Source organism: Puntigrus tetrazona, chromosome 17, assembly GCF_018831695.1.
Source record: "Puntigrus tetrazona isolate hp1 chromosome 17, ASM1883169v1, whole genome shotgun sequence".
In the NCBI taxonomy this organism is placed as follows: domain Eukaryota; kingdom Metazoa; phylum Chordata; class Actinopteri; order Cypriniformes; family Cyprinidae; genus Puntigrus; species Puntigrus tetrazona.
In genome coordinates, this window is record NC_056715.1 from 1,603,233 (window position 1) to 1,625,059 (window position 21,827).

The following is a 21,827-nucleotide window of genomic DNA, read 5'->3' on the forward strand; positions in this document are numbered from 1 at the left end:
TGAGCTTTGTTATCCATAACATATGCTGATTCTTTTATGAAACATAAATGAAATTCCTGCTCCGTGAAAGAGAAACCTCCCCAAAATAAAATGTTGGTCTGGGAGGAAGCAAAGAAAAAAAAACCTCACCCGCAGCCGTCTCTGTATTGCTCTGGACTTCCGTCGCTGTGGATTGAACAGCCAGAGAAAGACACATCTGATTCACGTCCTGTCTCCGTCCAATCAACTCGCTGTGCAGGGCCTGTGTCGAACAACACATTAAAGATGCAGAGGTGTGACATTTAAACTAAATCACACAGATAAAGCTAGACATTCATTACAGCTCATTCCAGACAATTTAGAGGTGGTGAAATTGGAGATATAATTACTCGAAAAGCAATCAGAAAGCAATGCATAAACCCAAACATTAGCTGAGCGGAAAGTGACAAATTGAGCAACGGAATCATTTAACTGGAGGGAAGATGTTTTGTGGTCAATATCAGAAGGAAAACTTTTGATTAATGTAATTATCTTGCGTGCAAGATAATATCACCCACAAATCAAATGCACTAATGTGCTGCTGACTTTAGCAATGGTATAAAAAAATAACATGTGCAATAAATGGGGTACTTTACTGCGAAATACTGATTAATTCAATCATGACTGCACATAAAAAAATACTTTATAATATTGTTTAATGCTATTATTATATGAGGTCTCCTTGTCAGGCCAGACTTACTGCAACTGATGTAAATAACGCAATGTTTTAATGCAGTAAACGCAATAAATGACAATGATAAACGGCGCCGTGCATCTAAAGGACATCAATAATTCAGCAGAGCAGAATCAAACAAAACAATATCACAGCTTGTGTTAGAGGAACGGTAATCAAGGGGTTTAATTATTTTGTATTGTACCTCGTTATTAAAGTAGAAACGTCTATATTATCAAGGGACTGCAAGATGCCTATTTAAAAAGGCAATAATCTGTGCACAGGAGGAGGTGCTGGGTACAAAGTGGAAAATTATAAGACATTATGTATAGAAGATACGACGTCATGTCTCAAAATGGACTAAGTTTTTAATCTCATGGTACTTAAAATGAGAGATGCCTATTTAATCCGTGAATATACTGCTTTGGCATCCTTTCCGAAGCTTCAAACAAAATGTATTTTACATTCTTTCAAATTCAAGACAGAAACATAATACAGATTTTGGAGCCACACACAGCATGACTGACCGTACGGTAGGCTTGTTTCTGCAGTAAAGTATGTACGTCTTCTCCCACCGGCCTCTGCCTTGACAGGTCCTCGTCCTTCAGCTTTACCCAGAACCAAAGCTCTTCGAGGATGGCTATGAGTCCCGTCCAGTTCTCCGCACCGGGCTCCAAGCAATCTCTGAAAGAACACGACAGTTTGAAGGAAAGTTCAGGACACCGGGGCATCCGTTTGTTTATATCGCTGGATATATCGCACAAACCTTCTCGAGGCTATATGAATGTGGTCCACATCTCCAAACTTGTCAAGCTCTCGCGCCTTGGAATTCGGGATCTGACACCCCGGAGCCTGTTTAGAAAGATCCGTGTGTGTATCAACATCTGTCTGAATGTCCTGAGGAGAAAAAGCCACATTGTGCCAGTTCAAACAAATCTCAATAGACTCTGATGAAGTGATTGTCCCTTTGATCCGTGTGGCCTATAAATAGGACTAAAATGAAGTGAAAACAGCACTGCTGTTTAAAGGAATAGCTCACCCAAAAATTTAAATAAGCTGAAATTGTACTCACTCTCAGACCATCCAAGATGAGCGTGGGTTTTGTTTCTTCATCTGAACAGATTTAGCATTACAACACGCGCTTTCCAAAGGATCCTCTGCGGTGAATGGGTGCCGTCAGAATGAGTCCAAACAGTTGATAAAAACACCACAGTAATCCACATGAATAAACAAAATCATCTAAATCTTGGATGTCCTCAGGGTAAGATATTTTCAGCACATTTGCGTTTTGGGTGACCTTCCTACACAGCAAAAAGTCCAGTGTTAAATTAACTCTCACAGAGTTGATTTCAACACTTTTTCTGAGTTTATTTAGCTCCACACTCTCTGGAGTTAAATGAACACTTTTAAAATAGTTAAATATTTAACACTACGCCAGAGTTCCTAATTTCACTCCAAAAACACAGTTAAAATAACACTAAAAGAGAGAAATCGAAAAACAACACTGTTCAGAGTTGCATGTTTAAGGTGGTTCCATTTAGTCTTAAGAGCAACAAAATATTGTTAAATAAACTACAGCACACAAAATAATTTCTATTAACTTGTTTATTTTTAATTCTTACTTGCAGTGCAATTTAAAGTCAAATTAAAACATTGCAAAAGAAGGTTCTCTGGCTTCCAACAGCATTAAGGTACGGATGCTGATGTTGGTTAGGGTGCTCCTACAAACCGCAGCATGACTAAAGTTGAAATGAACATTGCAACTTAGACACAAACATAATGTCTAGACACAGATATCAACATTAAAAAAAGCGATTGTTCAAACAACTCAATGGCTAGTGACGTATGTGAATGCATATGACGATTTGGATTTGAATCTTTGATATTGTTGCTAATTGGAGGTCACTGAATATTTCTGCATCAACTTCTGTCCCTGTTGCATCCTTGTATGTAATGTTTGCATGTGGTGGCAAGCAAAATCTCTAAATGACTGGAAAAAAAAAAAAAAAAAAATATATATATATATATATATATATATATATATATATATATATATATATATATATATATATATATATATTTTTTTTTTTTTTTTTTTTTTAGACATCTTTTCTTGCTTCGCAACAAATCATGTTGAATAAAATGTCTTTATGATGCAAGCATAATGTAAATGTATAATTTTAAATTTTTTCTTTCAATGTATCCCCTTCTCTAAAACATTATATGATAAATCCATGTACAACAACGTCAACAACGTGACAGCTAGGACGATAGACATAATTTATGATATTTAAGTCAAATTCTTCGTTATTATAATCAAGTAAAAAAAAAAAAAACCTTTGAGGTGAACTTGCATAAAGTCAAACCTCCCTTCAAAGCAATCCAGCTTCATGTACTTCAGCTGTAACATGGAACATGCAAAAGAGTTTGACATTGTAAATAGGTGTAAATTAATAAGTACTGTATGGATGGATGCACAACATCGTTTACGCAGTAATATCACAATGTACAGATGTGCAGTTACATTAGTCAGGTTGCAGGTACGCTGCACCGTACTTTACCTACAGGGCCGATTATTTAACCACAAAATGTTATAATAAAAATAAAAATAAAATAAAATATACAATCGACAATGGAAAAAAAAGTACTGTGCAATTTACTGTCGTGTCTACAACGTGTCTATTGCGTATAAAAGTCTTAAAGACTACATAAACGCATCAGGTGAATGTTTTAAATGCGCTCTGTTTTCCTTTATAAAGTTTTACACAGCTTCGGTAGCTAGCTAGCTAATCACGTCATCGACGGTGCTAGTCCTGACAATAAACAAAGCTTTGTAAAAGAAAATTCTCATTCGATTCATTAATTTATTTAATAATTTATTGATACACTCTGTAATCATTTGATTCCTTGTTTTAATTTAAAAAAAAAAAAATCGAAATGAGCGAGCATAGCAGACCGCGGCCACGATGTGCGTAATATAACCAAGGCCGTGTGTGCGTTTACTTACATGTTTTAATATAACGTGTTATATGTGCACGGCACGAATATTGAACATTTTACTGTTGAAGTTTGCACCAAATTACAAACGCTTAAGTATGATTTAATTTAACTCACCTTTCAAACCCAATCGAAGAAAATGGCGATTTGAACCGCACTGATAACAAACTCTGTGAAATAACTCCAACACCAAACGCCATTTTACTCTGAACGTGTTAAAATGACTCTTTCGGTGTTAAAAATCAACTGGGAAATGTTTAACACCGAAACTATCCAATTTCTGCTGTCTATATTGAGACTAACGCAGGGTCACAGAAACGGGAAAACGCATGACTAGCGGTCCAAATAAATCAGTCAGGTTTCACGCCACGTCTGTGTTTGACAGAACACTTACTAACTTGCAAAACGATGAATTACCTCAAACTGCACTCGCCTCACCTGCCTTCAACAGTCTGCTGTAATTCCTACCTATAAAACTTTCATTTACGATGGCAGTCTCCTTAAAACCTCCACAGACATATGACTGGTTGGTTTCTATTAAAAAATATATCGCTCTCTCGTTTAGGGCCGCAGTGAGGATGTACAGCCAAAGAAAGACGTCAAACAGAGACATACAGACGATCTTTGCTTATTATTATGCTGGAATCCATTAATATCGCTATCTGTTCTGCTAATAAGTGGAGCTGGGGAAAAAGATAAAGGGAAATGGCATTTGCCAGCTATCATTATTACTGCTATAATGATGCTAAATGCACGAGCTTGATCAGATTTATTAAAATCTCGTGTGCCCATTGCATGCGTTAATGAGGTTGTAGTACACATTTACACAAGCATAAACAGTTAATCAGAAAAAAATACACCAGTGTCAACATTTTCTCATTAGCGTTTACAAGTTATTTACCAATAGGCCTACAGTGACACAGCAAAGGACGGATCTGAAGTGATCTGATTTTGATCACACTGTTCGGATCAAAATATAAAATATTCTTCCTGGTGTTAGGTCAATAAACAGAACAACCCTGCTGGTGGAGAGATAGTTAATATTGGATAACATTTGAAAACTAATAACGTATTACTAATTCTCTTATTATAACGCAACGCACGATATCGTGTTCATTCCAAAGGGAGACCACACCATAAGGCTCGGTTAAAATGTTTGTAATAGTGTTTTTAAAGGTGCTTTTTAGAGATGTGCCTAATACATCCCTTACATAATCGTTGTGAGGCTTGGCATCTGTGAGATAAGCAATAAAAGTGGCTTTTAGTCAGAGAAATCGGAGATTGGCACGCTTGTGTTGAGGAAGACGTTAAGAAGAAGTTTATAAATGTCAATGCATTAATGTTCTTGCCATCTTGTAGATATGGTGCCAGCTGCAGTTTGTGCATGCAGCAGCTCACTGCAAATAATAGTCTTCTCGAAACCGTATGAAAAGACTCAGAGGAGTTAGGGCATTTATAACCCGGATGACTCAGTGGTTAAGGTGTTAGACATAAGCTCCAACGGATAAAACACCTCCTCCTGGTAGATCTGCACAAATTTTTAATGAAGCAAAGTAACGCCCTCTGTTAATAATGTTCAGTGTTGTTCAGACGAGCCGAACATGTATATGCTTTCACTGATGCACCAGTTTCAGTGTAATTGATAAGATTTCATATATAGTAAACTTCTTCGTAAGCTCTTCTTCATAAGTCTTCATAAGACTGCCTTGTGCAGATAAAGTGAGCAAAATGTTGCAGTTAGTTCTTTTTATCATTTAATGTTTGAATGTCCGTGCATTGCCTGCTCTTTTTCTCAGCTCAGCTTGTTTAACAGAAGCTTTATAAAAAATAAAGGAACAAGCCTACAATTTTTTTTTGTCCCATACCAAATACTTCTGAAACTTGGCTTAGAACATATTTCAGATAAGCAGTGAAAGTGTGTTTGCTTTTAGTCTGGAAAATCAGAGACTGGCATATTGTTTTAAGACTTCAAGAAGTTGATAAATGGCAACCTGTCAGTATTCGTCACCAAAATGCATCATCTTACTGTGAAAAAATACTGTTATCAGCTCTAAAAAGTGACCAGGATGGCCGAGTGGTTAAGGCGTTGGACTTAAGATCCAATGGACTGATGTCCTCGTGGGTTCAATCCCCACTCCTGGTAGAGATCCAAAGTTTTAAAAGCATTACACAAAAATCGGAGACACAAATTTCTGTATAACTAATGAAATACCTGTTAGAGAATAAATAACAAAGCTTTCTGGGCAAGATTTCTAAAAAAGGACAATTACTGCAGCTTTGTTTGTAGACCCCAGTTTAGCCACAGATTAATCATGCATCCCTTTGCAATACCACTGAACATTAAACCTTGCTCAGTCACCCTCTAAATCCAGAGAAACGGATCTCAATAAAATACCTTCACAGTATAAACAAAGTCATTTAATGCAAACGCTATTTTACCTTGCACAGTTTCTGATAACGTGGTGACGTGACGGCCATTCTTTGGATGTGTTGGAGGAAAAGCATCACTTTCTGCAGTGAAGATCTCACCATAGCCATTATCCTCAGACTGCTGGGTTTATTTAAGATCCTCATCCTAATGGATTGCCGCTCCTGACGTCTGCACAGTTAGCACATCGTCTAGGCTTTGAAAGTGAATCCGAATGCTCCTACAGCATGTCCAACAACTTGAGAGGTGGTTTGCAAGTGTGAAGAAGAGAAAACGCTTCTCCAAAGCACCAAATAAAGCCAGCGCAAAGATCAGACTCAAGAGATGTCCTGTCTTCAGGCTTGTATATCTTCAAAGGGACGCGGAACAATGAATAGAGGACCGTGAAAATTGAAAGTTGGACTGAGGTGCAAAAGCTTGTTTCCTTGTCAGCAAAAACTCCCTGTCTGCATGAGATGATGCTGAGCGAGAGAACGAGAGTCTGAGTGAGTGGCAGAGAGAGAGAGAGAGAGAGAGAGAGAGAGAGAGAGAGCATGCACACAACAAGACTATATTATACAGTGAGGACCATACATTCAATATCTAAGTTTTTTCCCATTAGAAACTGCATGAGATAAAAAAGTTGTGTGGTTTCAGAACATCTCGCTTCACTGACAGCAGCACTAGAGCTGACAAGAATAAACCTGATGAATCAAATATGATTTGAGAATTTGAATGTACCATCTGTACAATCACATGATCAATGACAAAAATATCTTGGATTATTTAAATTACAAGTACACTTAATATATGGGGAATGTACAAGGAACACATGAATTAAGAAAACCATTTGAACTATAAAGCACTTTTATAGTGAGATACTGGAGATATGGACTTAATAATAAATGTAATTCCGATAGCTTGTAATGTAAATAAATGAGATCTTTAACAATATAGCAGACATAAAAAGCATATAAATATCGGCTCCAATATAATGCAAACATAAAGCAATGTAATGATCACTGAGCTGGACAAATAAAATAAACTAACCCTATATAACTGTTCTGCAGAAGAACTATTCATATTTTTTCTCGATATGTTATCGGTCGATGCGATTTTGCCAAGTAAGACATGAAAAATTATCCCTCGGATCTGATTGGTTGATTGGAATGATCCAGGAACATCTTGTACTTTGTGAACTCACCGTTTTGAAGCATGGCTGCTGGTCTGAGACAGTTTAAACCGGTCCAAAACTGGTCCTGAGCAACTAGCTCCCCTCAGGACCAGCACGTGACCGGCTAAGATCCAGTTGAAACCAGCAGCTAAGCTTCGAAGCGTATCTAACAGTAGGCTGTTTTTTCAGCAGGGGTGGAATAAACCTTTCTTTCTGTGACCAGGATGGCCGAGCGGTTAAGGCGTTGGACTTAAGATCCAATGGACGAATGTCCTCGTGGGTTCAAACCCCACTCCTGGTAGAGGTTCAAGTGCTTTGAACTTGTTCTCCATCTTTTCTCTCAAAACAAGTGTAAATAAAAATACAATGCTGACATCTAGTGGTATACGCAGCACATTTTCACTTTTACAAATCGCTCAAAACTAATGTGACTATGAATAGAGCGCTATAAAACAGTGTAAATAAAATTTACATTTTACCTTTTAACTACTGCATTTGAAACTTGCTCATAATATAAAAAGACGGTATAAAGACATTCATAAATGCCAGTGCATTAGTGTTATCGGCATCTCTTACATGGATGCAGTTACAACTGCAGCTACAAAGCTGCAGGCCTCATCACATCATGTGCAAAATCCACAGAAGACTTAAGTCTTTTCTTATAAGACTTTAGACTGATATATAGCCACATTAGAGTAAATGGAGAAAAACAATTCAGTTAAAAGATGAACCCCACTCCTAGTAGAACATTTAAGCATGATGTGGATTTCATGCAGAATACACTGTTACCTGTTGACACTAGGGGGACATGTAGCTATGTAACTAAGCAATAAGCACTGAAACAAGTGACTAAATAACCTAGTAAATCAATAACGTAGTTAATAAATTGATAACTTCTTAAACATTTAAAGACCAGTTGGCTTTTCTGCAAAAATTGTTAACCAAAAGCAAATGCTATTTTTTTTTTACCTTCCTAATTGTGCTCTACATTATTTTTCAAAAATACAGAAAGCGTCAAGAACGTAAAACGTTTGATCCCAAACACACCACTACAAACAAATCTAAAAGTCATATCACAACTACCTAGTTTGAAGAAGGGCGTTTTCATTTTAAAGAAGTTGCTCTTTGTAGGTGTGATTATAAAAAAAAAAAAAAAACAACAACAAAAAAAAACCCTGCGAAAACCAGGATGGCCGAGCGGTTAAGGCGTTGGACTTAAGATCCAATGGACAATTGTCCTCGTGGGTTCAATCCCCACTCCTGGTAGATCTCCTAACATTTAAATTATGTTCAGTATATACCATCTTGCAAATGTAGATAAGCATCCAACAGAAAAATAAGTGGCTAAGCAGTCTTATAAAGTAAAGTTAGTGAAATGCATCAACAGGTTTCTTAAATGGACCTAGCCAAAGAGTTAAGAAGTTGTGGATCTTAAATATCCTTGTGGGTTAAAACCTTACATAAGACATTTATGCAATATCATCTTGACTTGAACACTTTGTAGATTAAGAAGATAGAAGATGACATTGGTTCTGATGAAAAAGCAACAATGTAAATTCATAAGATTGCAGGGTTTTGTATTCAAACAATTTTACACAATATATTTTGCAAGTCATTTTGAGGAAGTAACTTTCAATCTTGGGAAACCTGTACTGATGCAATACCATCGATTGCATTAACGTCCTACAAGGAACAGCCCAGCAAAATACGGTGATCGAACAAACGCAAGTGCATTAAAAGATAAAAATATTTATTAAATTAACGCAACAAACCATGCATACACAGATGCACCTCAAAATAAAGCGGTAGATTAATTAGTAAAACATGTAATATTTGCTTGTGCACTGTACAAGGGGCGTAAAACTTTTTTTACTTGTGGTTTTCCTTTTCATATCTTCTACGCATCAAGTGAATGTCCTGCGGCTCTCACAGAAGTTTAGCAGTGAGATTGCAGTATCACTTTAGCTCATTTGCGTCGCAGCTGCTGTGGTTTCCAAAAAAAAAAAAAAAAAAAAAGAGAAATGACAATTTCCACAATGACAACCATCAAACGCAGACACCAGGGCATCAGTTGGTCTCTTAAGAGAAAAATCACACGACATGGTTGACACTAGCTTGCAAGTACGCTAGGGCTTATGCGAAATGGTAAGGCAGTAACACGGAGATCATTTATTGCAACAAGGAAAACAGCAGCAGAAGAGCTGCCGGCAAGGGTTTTTCTTCTTGTATTTGACAGCCTTCTTTATCTGAGTTGTGGCTTTGGCCACAAAGTGTTGGGTGGCATATACATTGGCCTCAATGTTGTCCACCATGGGCCCTTGTTCCTCCACCAACAAGGCCAGCTGGAAAAACAGTTCATGGATGTCTCTGATGCGACTCTCCAACTCCAAAAGCTCCTTATGGCGATTCTCGATCTCAGTGAGCGCTGAGCGAGCGGTTCGCCCGTCTGTGAGCAAGTCGTCGGAGAAGACATTCCACTTGCCCGTCTCGATCATTTCTTCGATTTGATCTCCGGTCACTTCTTTACCCATGATCTCCGCTTGCCTTTGGATGCGGGTCTTGCAGTTGTCCCTCTGTGCCATTTCAGCGCCGTTGTACTCATTCATGGCCTCGTGAAAGGAGCCTGTTATCGAGACGAACTGCCCGCGTATCATGCGCACCAGAGCCGAATGGGCTCCGTGTTTCTCCTCCAGCTTTTTACAAAGTGCGTCCATCTTCTGTATCCGAGCATAGAGGTTCTCCCCTTTGGCTTTGATGTTGCGCGCGATCGTGTTGGAGTCACGTTTGATGCTGCTAATGCGCCTGACCGAGGTGAGAAAGCGCGTGTTCTGCTTGCCCAGCCTCTTCACCTCTATCCGGAGATGGGCGATTTCTTTCTGGATGGATTGGGCTTCTTTGAAAGCGTCCTCCATGACGTCCTCGCCCTCAAACACCACCGCATGCTGTTCAAATTCACCACTGTCCACATCTTCTCCGCTATCTACTTGGTCTTCCTCTTTGCGGTCTTTGGTGGCGACCCCAGCCAGTTCAACCAGCCTGTCCCTCATCTTTCCTGGAAAATAAAGGTATCGGAAATTCGGTTTATTCCACTTTATGACCTACATGACATCGTATGCAGACACGTTCAATCAATATACACACGGTTCACAAAGCAGGCCTGAAAGCCTTTCATTGATAGTTTCAGTAGAGCGGCAAACATTCATCGTGAAGCTGAACTAAATACACGACCAGTATTTGTCATTTAGTTAGTCACCGCAATGGCAACTATGATGCTGCACATTTCCCCCCTACATGGTCACCATACAGAAAATAAAAAGGGTGGGGACTTCCCTATAGTCCTCTGTTGAACACATGAGACAATAAGAGCAAATGCATGACTTAAGTTCAATCTAAAACCTTTAAGTAAAAGTATTACGTCTCATTATGGACATACAAACCACAAGTACAGATACACAAGTGTACAAAACAATAGTCTTTTCTAAGGCCGGATGTAAAGTCAACATTGACATTAGTGCACAATGCACACACTTAATAGTGTTTGCAAGTGCAGCCAAAGAAATAAAAACTGACTGTATACCTATTTGAAATTGTGATCAACGATAGTTCAGATTCTCATTTAGGCAAAAAAGTCACTGGGCATCTTCATTTGAACTTCCTCGAAAATAAAGCGCGTTAGATCTCACAAACTCAACCACAATTCAATCTAAGTTAAGTAAAACAGAACAGCAGCGATTAAAACGACCTACGTTAAAGCTGAAATATCGACTTTAACGTAGAGTCCATGTTTAACTTTGACGCTCACTGAACAGCGAGTTTTGTTTAAATCGAATTGTGAGTTAAAAGTGAGTTAAAAGAATATTTACCTTATTTCATGCCCCCCTCGTGCAATTCAAACGCTATAAAGGCGATGTTTTATCGTTTCCTAAGGCGCATCGCCTCCTCATGTCGCATCGTTGCAGGAAATAACGTCGCAGTCGAATGACTGACTGACTTTGACTGGTGGGAGTTTCCGACCGAAGTCAAAACACGAAAGTGTGCTTAAGTCTAAAATAAAGTGTTATCATATAAACACGCAAACGTAGCAATAGTAGCCTACTCTACAGATTTTTTTTTACTGTTTTAAAATGTTGTATCGGTGGTTAAACGTCTGTTATTTATAAGTTTAAATGACTTTAAACAAACATTTACATTTATGAATTTATGTATGCAGGCTAGGTTATTAATACATGTATAGGTAATAATTAAGTAATTTTTTAATGCTCATACATGTATGTTAATGTTGTGCATTGGTAAATGTAATTTTGCTTGAATGTTGTATGTTCTATCCCTTTTTTTTAAACGCTTTCGCACCTCAAAGTATGATCATAACATGGAAGTTTAAAATCCCTGATCATTTTTGTTCTACAGTTTTCAGCTTACACATTGCAGCAAAGACAGTACTGTAGCCCACGATCAATTTTTCCAAAGCAGTTTGAAAAAAATCTATTCATAATTGTGGCAGTGCTGGAGCCTAACTTGCCCATACTAGTTCAAAATAAATGGGCTATGTGACTTTTAGACCAGCTTTAGACCAACAGTCCTGTGGATGAAGTGATTTTGTCTTTTACCTTTGACTGACAACCAATAAGAGAAACAGTTAATAAAATTTAATGCATTAAAGTCTTCAATGCACTCATTAATTGTGAATATTTTGACAGTTTCTCTGGTAAAAAAAAAAGATGCGTATAGGCCTATTGGCATATGGTACCTTAAACAATTGACCTTTCAGAGCAGATCTATAGGCCAGGTTAAATCGTAACCCTGCTGAAAAAAGCCCAAAAACCAATAGAACCCTGGCCTAAACACAATTTGATGATTATAATGGGAATTGTATTGATTTTAATGGAAACTATAATGGTGTCTGTTGGTATGTGATGGATTCTATTGGTGGGATGTTAAATCCTATTGAAAAAAAAGCCCTCAACACACTACAAAAAGGAATGGTTTTACTGGAAAATAGCTAGCTAATGGTTTATAGTGGTATTTTAATAGAAACCATTGGAATTTCTGCACTGGTTTCTGTTGGGTTTCTATTGGTTTTCTTTTTAGCAGTCACATTCTATTTAGATGACATGAAATAAAAAAGTCATTCTGTACTGACTGGTTAACATTTGTTATAAAACGTGTTCTAAAAAGAACGGCAAACCAGAAGAGTCACTGTAATCATGTGAGTCCAAAGCAGAAGTGAAAGCGTTCAGCTTTCTGCACGACTCGACGGCCAAACTAAGCAAAAGAGCGGCGTGTGCATATGCAGGATAACATCTTTTACACAATATCATTTTATAATCAGATGTTTGTCTCTGTAAACTGATGAAATGCAAAGGGAACTGGTCGTTTGGTTCATGCACTCCCCACATGATGGCAGCAGACCTTAAATAATGATTCACAGAAACTCGTGACCAGTACTTGAAGTTTGAAAGCCGTGTTAGGTTTTGGCTCTTTGCTCTACTGACTGTATATTATATACTGTATAAGCTGTCAGCTCTTGTTTTAGCACCGCTGCTTCTTTCTGTTTCCTTTGCTTTTTAAAATCTAGCTTGACCAGAAGAGCCTGGGTTTCCTCTTTACACCACGGTTCCTTCCTCACTCTCAGGGTCTAAAAACGTCAACTGATCTACAACAATCCTGTATTTCGTAATTTTGTTTGGCTACATTTAAATAAACGAGTTAACTCCGCTAACTTTGAGCAAAATGTGTTTATTTATGTCTCTCAAAAAAAGAAAGTCACTCACTTTCTCTCAAAGTCAAAAGGAAATGAGGGGTTTGGAGAAATAAGACATACATAATTGCATATTATAAGGCAATTAAAGTGTTTTTTTTTTACCTTGCATGCATGTCAACATGCCCAAAACCAAAATATGACCCATAACCCATTACTAAATAATATATATAATATAAATATAATCCCGCTCACTGTTGTACCACATATAATTCATGTACAGTAATGGTTGCGCTTTTAATTATTTAAATATTTATGATGATTTGATGTTTGTAACTGATAGCACGCACGTGAGAACTCACGTGAGATAACTACTGATAATAATTAAAACGTGAAAAGAAACTATGTATTTCAAACACAGTCGAATCAGTCATTAGAATATTTACTCAGCTCCATAAAACGTTTTCAGGGCACTGAGATATTGTTGTTTAATATCTGATTGAGATTCTTTTCTGAACAGTGTCGATTTCTAAGGATGTATTTTGTTTTTGGCCTATGCACAAAAAACACTGATTGTTTATCTGAAAATTATACAAAAAACAGCCTTTTTAAAAAAATTAATTCATGATGACTATTTTTATGATTATTTTTAACTTGTATTCAGCCCACCTAAAGATAAATAAACAAATAGAGAGAGAGAAATAGTTCAAATAAGTTCCTCTTGTTTGTCCTGAAAGGGTTTTCTTGTTGTGCACTACAGCTCTGATCCACACAAATCTAAAATTACATTTGAAAGGGACTAGATGTCCTTCCGGTAGCAAGCTAACAACGCTGCAGGAATGACAGCTTTTTTTTTTTTTTTTTTTTTTTTTTTTTTGTAAAAACACAACAGAAATTATTGCACCGATTTAATTACCTGCTAAAAATAAGCAAAAAATATTGTCACAATTGTAAAACACGCTTGCATTTTTTTTTTCACTGGTATGAGTCTCGAAGCCTAACGCTGTTGGTGCATTTTCGAAAAGGTTTGCATAACTTGAATTTTATTGAAATTTATGGATATTTTCCTGTTTTATGAAGTTACCGGTTTTGTACACTGCATGACATTAAACTATTTAGTTTAAAGCATAAGCCTTGTTTGAAAGTTCTTTGGCTGTGTGCACAATCTAATTGAATTACATCCTTCAGCATGAAGTCTACCTGCAGTCTATGCTATATGTGAGAAAAAGTGCAATAAACAAAGACGCACTGTGCAACACACCAAGGCTTCTCAAATGAATTATATGGTCAGAATGTCATTTTTATCATTGCATTAGGATATTAAATCACTTTAGGAAAAAGTCTAAGTAATAGAATAAAAATCCCTTGTGCTTTATGGCTGGAGAACAGCAAGAAAGTGTTTTCTTTAAGATGTTTGATTAGTTTTGGGTTATTGTTTCCAACTGCGTTTTTTTTACACTCTTATATAAAGATTTACATTCGACTTCGGAACAAACGACAAACTTTTACTTTTATTCAGTTCGATAATGTGATATGATGCATAGAAAGCAATACAGGTTTAATCTGAATTACAAATTCCACACGATGAAAACGTGCTTCGGGTGTAAAATGCACATTAACATGTATTTTTTTTTCTGCTGGATCTATTTTTAGCCAGGTTGAGGTCGTCAACCTAGTTTTTCGTGCAGCAAAGTTTATTAAAAGAATGAAAATGTAGCAGCTTAAACAATTCTTGAGTTCGGGGTGCTGGTTTGGAGCAATAAATAAAAACGTACACACACACACACACACACACACACACAAACACTTTTTCTTAAAGGTCCCCCCAGCTCTCAGTCCTTATGTAAGTTTGCTTGCATTAAATTAGACCAAATTGGATACACGTAACCCTCTTACCATTAGCGAGTAAACACAACACAGAATCGTGCAATCCAGCGTCCTGAGAACTTGGAAATTCCCATTCCATTACCCCAGGTTATTTTTAATGCAAACATATGTATGCTTGTCAAACGTGCTTCGTTAAATCTGTGATCGGCGACACTCTGGACAAACGAATTGGTTGCAAAACGAGGTCCGATGAACAGACGCTATGAGAGGGACGTGGATTATTCACAGGCATCGTTTCTTCCTGATTCCGGGGACTTCTAAACCGTGTTATGTCTGAAGAAAACATCAGCTGGTTCTGGTTAGGCGAACTGTGACTCGAATTAACTGATCCTGTTAACTTAGTATGAGAATCTCCACAGCGGCTCATGTGTTTCAGGGCCTTTGATTGAATTAGCGTTCATGTTTGTCATGTGTTTGGAGGTCTTTCTTGGCTCAGTAATTGCCCGGCGCAGTAACCTTCCATTTCCTTTATAAAGAAACAAAAACAAAGATAATTTGTTGTTATTTCTCAACAACAACTAATTGTTCAATGAGCATGGAAACATTAAAACTATACGTAGAAGTATAAATGACTCTGTCCTCTCTTGGCTATGGCTAAAGTATATGGTCTGATAAAGTCTCCAACTAACATTTTATTGTTTTTCAGGATGCTATTATTTTTTTTCAATAGCTTGAATTAATTTAATTTTTATTTTCGTGTAATTTCTTAATTTAATTTAATGATGCTGCTAAAAAGAACAACTAAAGTTCACTAAACTTATAATTGTATATATATTTTAAGCATGAACACTTACTTTAAGTTTAAACCTCACATCTCCACTCATTCTAATGCTGAAATATTGAACTGCAGCAACTGTTTTTTCAATCCTGCTCGTAGTTTGCTTGTTTATGTATTCTGCAAGATCTCAAACTTGGATTTAATATGCATGCGTTTGGAATGTGATTAAGTCAAAGGTTATTAAACAGCTTGTAGCACTGTCACTTCCTGCTCTGTGGTAAGTGATGCAAGTTTCCTGTGAGACTTGGGTTGAACAAATTTGAGTTCGGTGGGCTAAGACAACCGTCTACAGTAGATGACCCTAAGCCTAGACTGATCCACGGTATCTGTGCACCAACAAATGCCCTTTAATGTGTTTATTTCCTGTTTTTATCCTGATTTGCAGGCGCAGTAATAACTCGCACTTATGGTCTCCGTGTTCATGACGTTACAGGTGAGGTGGAAACGCATGCCGTCGGTTTGGAGGACTTGAGACAATCTTGCCGTTTTTGTTCACTGGAGCAGAAATGAAAAATAAGGGTTTGTTCTTAACAAATGTTGCTTTGCAATCAAGTACAACGCTGAATACACCGACTCTTTTTGCTAGGTCATTCAAGATTGAACATACTGTCAATATTAACCATGTTTTCAGAGGATGCATTGACTGATCAATTACGTACCATGAGACGTAATACGTAAATGCATGTAAATATGAATCCGATACATGGTGACATCTCACACAATTGTTTCTTGCGTCCTTTTTGGAGCTTGACAGCCTTTGTGTCCGCATCTTCTGTATAGAAGTAAACGTTTATGGGAAACCTGTGGTTTCAAAATGACTAGAGGGAACGCAAAATGATGAACAGTCGTGCAATACCATGTTATGCAATAAACAAAAGGTCGTTTTGGAAATTTGAATTATCGTACTATCTTGAAAGGTCGGACTTTTCCTCTGAAGGAATGAAATTGTGTTTAGATGAACTCCTTTGGGAAATGCACAGCATAAGAAAAGCACTGCAGAACGTTTTATGCAGGGGTTGTTTGTCACACTCGTGATGTTTGGGTTCACATGCCCTCATTTAATCTTAAATTGCATTATGATGAAGGCTCTTCCTCGGAATAACATTTGACCAGTCAGTTGATTTTAATTCACCTTGTGCCCATGCTTTCAGCTTTACCGCTTTGAGGGCATGAGCTGCCCAAAAAGTCTGGAGAAGTCTATATTTTTATCTTTTTAAATACTCCTGAATGTTAGAATGTCACAAAAAGGTTCACTCCCTTTGCTCCCAAATTAGTAGACTTTTTTCTTACTGTTATTACATAATGGATCTTCAATGGCTGTAAATTATTTGAACCCTGTGACTTTTTACCGTTTAACTTGATGCCTTTTAAAGTATTGATATTGGCTGGAGTTCAGACCGATCCTAAATGAGGAGATTGTGTTTGAAGTATCTTCTACACACATCAAGTAAATCTGTAAAAAAAAGAGTAAACAATAATTGAATAATGAATAATTGTTCTTAATTTCTGTTCAGTGTTTTTCATATTCAGAATGCTTATGGTGTCTGAAAGTAAACAAAATTTTCATTTCTAGAAAAATATGCTTTTAACTTTAAACTCAGTTAAGCACATTACTCTCAAAATCATTTACTGTAGAAATATTGACATTATTACACAGAATGGCAAGTAACACATTTAATTAAACATGAAATTTTAACTTATGAAAACTTCAATACATACTGTAATATATTAAATACTGTAATATATATATATATATATATATATATATATATATATATATATATATATATATATACACACATTTTATATATATATATATACACATTATATATTTATATATATATATATATATATATATATATATATATATATATATATATATATATATATATATATATATATATATATATATATACACATTTTATATATATACACATTATATATATATATATATATATATAATTTTTTTACAGTAGAACTTTCAGATTGGTTGCTGGATGCCTTTTAAGGTTGAAAGTCGAAAAACTGATAGGAGACCTTTATTTCATTTTCTCATTTTAATGAATTACAAATTCCACATCCATAAATAATACTGCATGTGGATTCACAATTAGATTAAGATCAGGGTTTTGGCTGGGCTTTTTGTACAACATTCACCTTCATTGTTCTTGAGCCACACCAGTGTTTATTTTACCTTGTGTTTTGGATTACTGAAAGAACTTTTCCCATGTGTTCGTCCCAGCATACAGAAAGAGATGTAAAAACTCAGCCATTGGAAAGCGGCACAACACCACAATGTTTTAACCTTCGTAGTTCCCCAAGGTCGTATTTGAAAGGTAATATTAGATTAGAGCCATGTGTGTGGCCAAAGTATATGCACAGCCCTTGCCTATTCCTGTCAGGACAAATCTTCTAGCATGTAATACTAGGAAAATGATATGTTTTCAGTGTGGCTGAAGATGAAAGGCCAGACATCTTTACTGATTCTTAAGTCTAAATTGCTGCAAATCCAAGAATTTGCATGCTCCGTGCTCAATCAGTGTTTAACATTAAGTTAAACGCCTTCCCAGAAGAGTTAAACGTTTAACATACCAGGAAAGGTTTGTCCTTTTTGCTTGCTTTTTGAACAGAAAGTCACCCATCTCAAACCTTTGCAATAAAGCTGGAAGAACAGAATTTTGTAGAATTCCATTAATATTCGTCTAGACTTGGTGGAATAGGGAAACCTGTTAATATAAAACACCTGTTATTATTTAGGAAGTCTCCACATACTTATCACCATTTCATAATAAATAATTGATATAAATGAATATGAATTCTGGTTTGACATTTGATTGTTATAGTTTTCTGTTCTAAATGATTTAATAGGATTGAATATGCTTAAGTGACCCATTAGTTATCCCATACAGATATTTCGAGTGCTTTAATGTAACCATGCCTGTACGATCTCAATGCGCGTATAAATAGCACGCCAAATAAAAAAGAAAACTCTTCGAAAATAGATTATGTTGTGTATATGCTACGCGATGAACAGTATTAAGGTTGTGGGGTAGATGCGTATCATATACACGAAAACAAATTTCTTAGCATATGCAGGCGAAAACTGCGTATTGTATGCGCGCCAAACACGTGCGTGTCATATATACGCCAAAGTCCATGTTTGCGTATCAATACCACGAGTTTTCCTTTTTTTATTTGGCACGCTATTTAGACGGATTTTCACAAGACCGGGCACGCGATGGATAAACAAACATAATCATAGGATAAAAACGTTGATTGTAGAGGTTGTCCCTCGGTCATCCCAGGACTCTCGTTGCGTCGAGGCGTGCCAGTGCGTTCATGTGATGCAGGAAGGATGCGTCCTAAAAGAGTTTGCATCGAGCCAAACTGCATCATTTCTGAGTCCGACCACCGCTCAGCGCTCATCTTGGGATACCCCCGCTCTGCAGTCGTAAAGGAACAAGCTGAAGAGGACGAGAGAGGGATTGTGAAATGGGAACTACAGCATCATCCGCGCAACGGGACGGGAGATGTGAGGAGGACGCAGCGGCGGAGGAGCCCACTGCAGCGGCGAGCGATGCTCAGGATGACGGCAGTGCTGATGACAAGGTAGAATGCACGAACCAGCCTCCTGCTGCAGAGAAATGGCTCACAAAGTTTCAAAGACGAGAGCTCTCAGTCTCAAAGACACGCGCAGACCGTAGCTCAAAGCGTAAGCGTGCTGCCTCCGTTATGGCATTTTTGAGGTAGGCTGCTGCAGAACGCACATAAGATGCTGCATGTAGTGTAGGTGGACAGGGACGATTTATTGTTTAGAGCTTGTTCTTTTTAGCTGAATTTATCTATCAGGTGTTTCTCTTTAGGATAAGTGATCAGACCATTGCTAAATAGATTTATAAAACAGTGTGAACTGTTTTGGAGCTTTGGCAAATCTGATCACAGGAGTGAAAAAGTAGAGTAAAGTCTTTATTACGGGATACAATTGTCAGATACAGCAGACTAAAATCTGTACACTTTGAAAAAATTGTCTTAAATGTAAATGTCTTAAGTAATAGGCCTATACACAGAAATAACTACATATTTTGGAAAGTTGAAAGTAGAAAGACTGACATATTTTCAAACTTAAATAATGTTTTAATTATGTATTTATTTTAGCAGTTCATTGATTTTTTTTTTTTTTTTTTTACTACTGATTATTTCATTATGTATCTTTCATATAAGGAGGCAGGCATCTTATTCTTAGAAGTGTTTTGATTGGTGTTGAACACTTATCAAGAATGTACCATAATGCAATATCCTGACTATATCATTTGCAGCTATTTAACTGCAGTAGCTAAAAAAAAGTAAAAAAAAAAAAAAAAAAAAAAAAAAAAAAGAAGAAGAAGAAGAGCAGATTAGGTGACTTTGTCCTATTTATAGGAGTTTGGCCTAAATTTGCTGTATGAACAAAACATGCTTTGGTTCTGGTAGTTCTGGCAGATTAGATACTTCAGCTTAGTTTAAAAAGAGAACACATTTGATTTGCATTATGTATAACCTTTACTTACTATTAAACTTTAAATTAGATTTAAAAGTTTTTCATTTCTAAAACCGCTTCTTATCATGTGGTTTGAATTTCTGGTTTGTCCTTTGATGTTCGTTTGCTTGTTCATCTGAATTATTTTATGGCTTAAATGTTTAGGTTATTTTAAAATGCAACTTCTTTTCAGTATTTGAAAAGACGGTTTATAAAATATTACAACTTGCATCTTCATTTAGTTTGTTTTTGTTGTACTAATGTGCACATTAATGGAGGGATATTTGTAGGGCTCTTATTCCCAAAGGATTGATGGAATTCTTCCTTACTGCACTGGGTGCATCGATTTTCCATGTAAAACATGATGAGGTCAGCCATGGTTTAACAGGAAGTCTGTGAGATGGCTTTTAGTCAAAGGAGAACTATGCGATACTCGGGTTTCATAAATGTGTTGAATTATTTTGTTTTGTTATTTATGCCAATGCACTTAACATTCAGAAAAAAATATATTGTGATAACATTTGTAAAAATGTTTGGAGAACATTCTTAACTTGAATGAGACTTTGTAGTTGTAGATTTTTACATAGTTTCTTTGATCTGATGGAGCAATGCTGTATATACACGAGACAAACTGTATATGACAAACTCACTGAGATTTTTGCCAAATGTTGCATATAGGTAATATGCTTAATTTTAAAAAAAGTTTAATTTACTTTGTTAATCTCTCCTTAATCTGTCCTGTGTTCTTCATATAGTTATTACAAAAAAACGGGCAGATCTCCAGTTTGAATGTAAAGACAAGGAACCAGGCAGATGAATTAAATGTCAACTTTGAAGAGAGAGTACTTGCAGATGGTATGTAAAACCAAAAAATTTATATACTATATTTCATTGTTTCCTTATTATTTCCAAATGAAACGAGAACAGCACCTATATATAGTACTACATATCATATATTGTTTAAGTATACCTTGCCACTTTTCATTCTTAATTATTTATTTATTTTTGTCAGTTGGATCAGGGTTTGTTACTCTGAAAGAAGATGGCACCAGAAACAATTGAAGACCTCCAGGAAATGGATGGTCTCCAACCAGTCATGAAGAATGAGAGCACAGAGATGGTTAATGCAGATAGTGTGACTTTGAAGGAGGAAACTGTGGAGGACAACCAAGTAAATGATATGAATGAAGTTGGGTTCAAAAAAATCTTCAGATTTGTTGGATTTAAATTTACCGTAAAAAAAGACATGTGTGAAAAGACTAAATCAAACGAACAAGAAGAAAATGTCACAAGTGCCTCAGAGGACTCCAATGAGACCCAGGAGAATAGAGCAGTTGAAGCAAATGAAAACACACCTGATGAGATTCGAAAAAGTGAGATGTCTTCCCTGCCTGATGCAGCTGAATCCTCTCAACAAACAGACAATGAAAAAGATGTGGATCAGGACATAAAGATAGTGGAACATCATGTGGAGGACACACCCGAGAAAGAACTGGAAAAAGAAGCAAATCCTGAGCTGGAGGAACCAATGTCACCAATCAAACAATTCTTTACACAAGGAATCTTTGCCAGTTTAAGAAAGAAAAAGAAAGAAGAGGAAATGCAAAAGGAGAGTAAGGAAGAGGAACTCAGAAGAATTGAGAGAATGGGTGTAGAAGAGGGTGAAAAAGAGGACAGCA

At 36.6% G+C, this 21,827-nt stretch overlaps 2 protein-coding genes, 1 long non-coding RNA gene and 3 other non-coding genes across 21 annotated transcripts in view; 3 read left to right on the top strand and 3 right to left on the bottom strand.

Moving 5' to 3' along the window:
- LOC122361837 (utrophin-like) overlaps positions 1-6,558 on the bottom strand; it is a 28,295-nt gene extending 21,737 nt beyond the window's left edge. For all 16 annotated transcript variants that reach the window (XR_006253029.1, XR_006253031.1, XR_006253032.1 and 13 more), the window contains exons 1-4: positions 6,128-6,558; positions 1,458-1,588; positions 1,219-1,375; positions 130-241 (exon numbers count right to left, since the gene is read on the bottom strand). Coding sequence is in view for 11 of the 16 variants with exons in the window: in XM_043262864.1 (XP_043118799.1) it covers positions 130-241; positions 1,219-1,375; positions 1,458-1,588; positions 6,128-6,262 (535 nt within the window). In the remaining 5 variants the exon portion in view is untranslated. The remainder of the gene's footprint in view (positions 1-129; positions 242-1,218; positions 1,376-1,457; positions 1,589-6,127) is intronic.
- On the top strand, positions 5,749-5,831 carry trnal-uaa. The gene has a single exon. It is a non-coding gene; the product is annotated as a tRNA-Leu (tRNA).
- Positions 6,559-7,487: 929 nt separating the features above from the next.
- Positions 7,488-7,570, top strand: trnal-uaa. The gene has a single exon. It is a non-coding gene; the product is annotated as a tRNA-Leu (tRNA).
- An 882-nt stretch (positions 7,571-8,452) lies between these two features.
- Positions 8,453-8,535, top strand: trnal-uaa. The gene has a single exon. It is a non-coding gene; the product is annotated as a tRNA-Leu (tRNA).
- Positions 8,536-8,998: 463 nt separating this feature from the next.
- On the bottom strand, positions 8,999-11,266 carry stx11a (syntaxin 11a). Its single transcript, XM_043262232.1, has 2 exons — positions 11,133-11,266; positions 8,999-10,321 (listed from the first exon to the last, which is right to left on the bottom strand). The coding sequence occupies exon 2, from the start codon at positions 10,314-10,316 to the stop codon at positions 9,435-9,437; it is 882 nt and encodes a 293-aa protein (XP_043118167.1). The 5' UTR covers positions 10,317-10,321; positions 11,133-11,266; the 3' UTR covers positions 8,999-9,434.
- Positions 11,267-14,458: 3,192 nt separating this feature from the next.
- On the bottom strand, positions 14,459-20,784 carry LOC122361806. Its single transcript, XR_006253026.1, has 3 exons — positions 18,225-20,784; positions 16,982-17,085; positions 14,459-15,320 (listed from the first exon to the last, which is right to left on the bottom strand). It is a non-coding gene; the product is annotated as an uncharacterized LOC122361806 (long non-coding RNA).
- Positions 20,785-21,827: the final 1,043 nt, after the last annotated feature.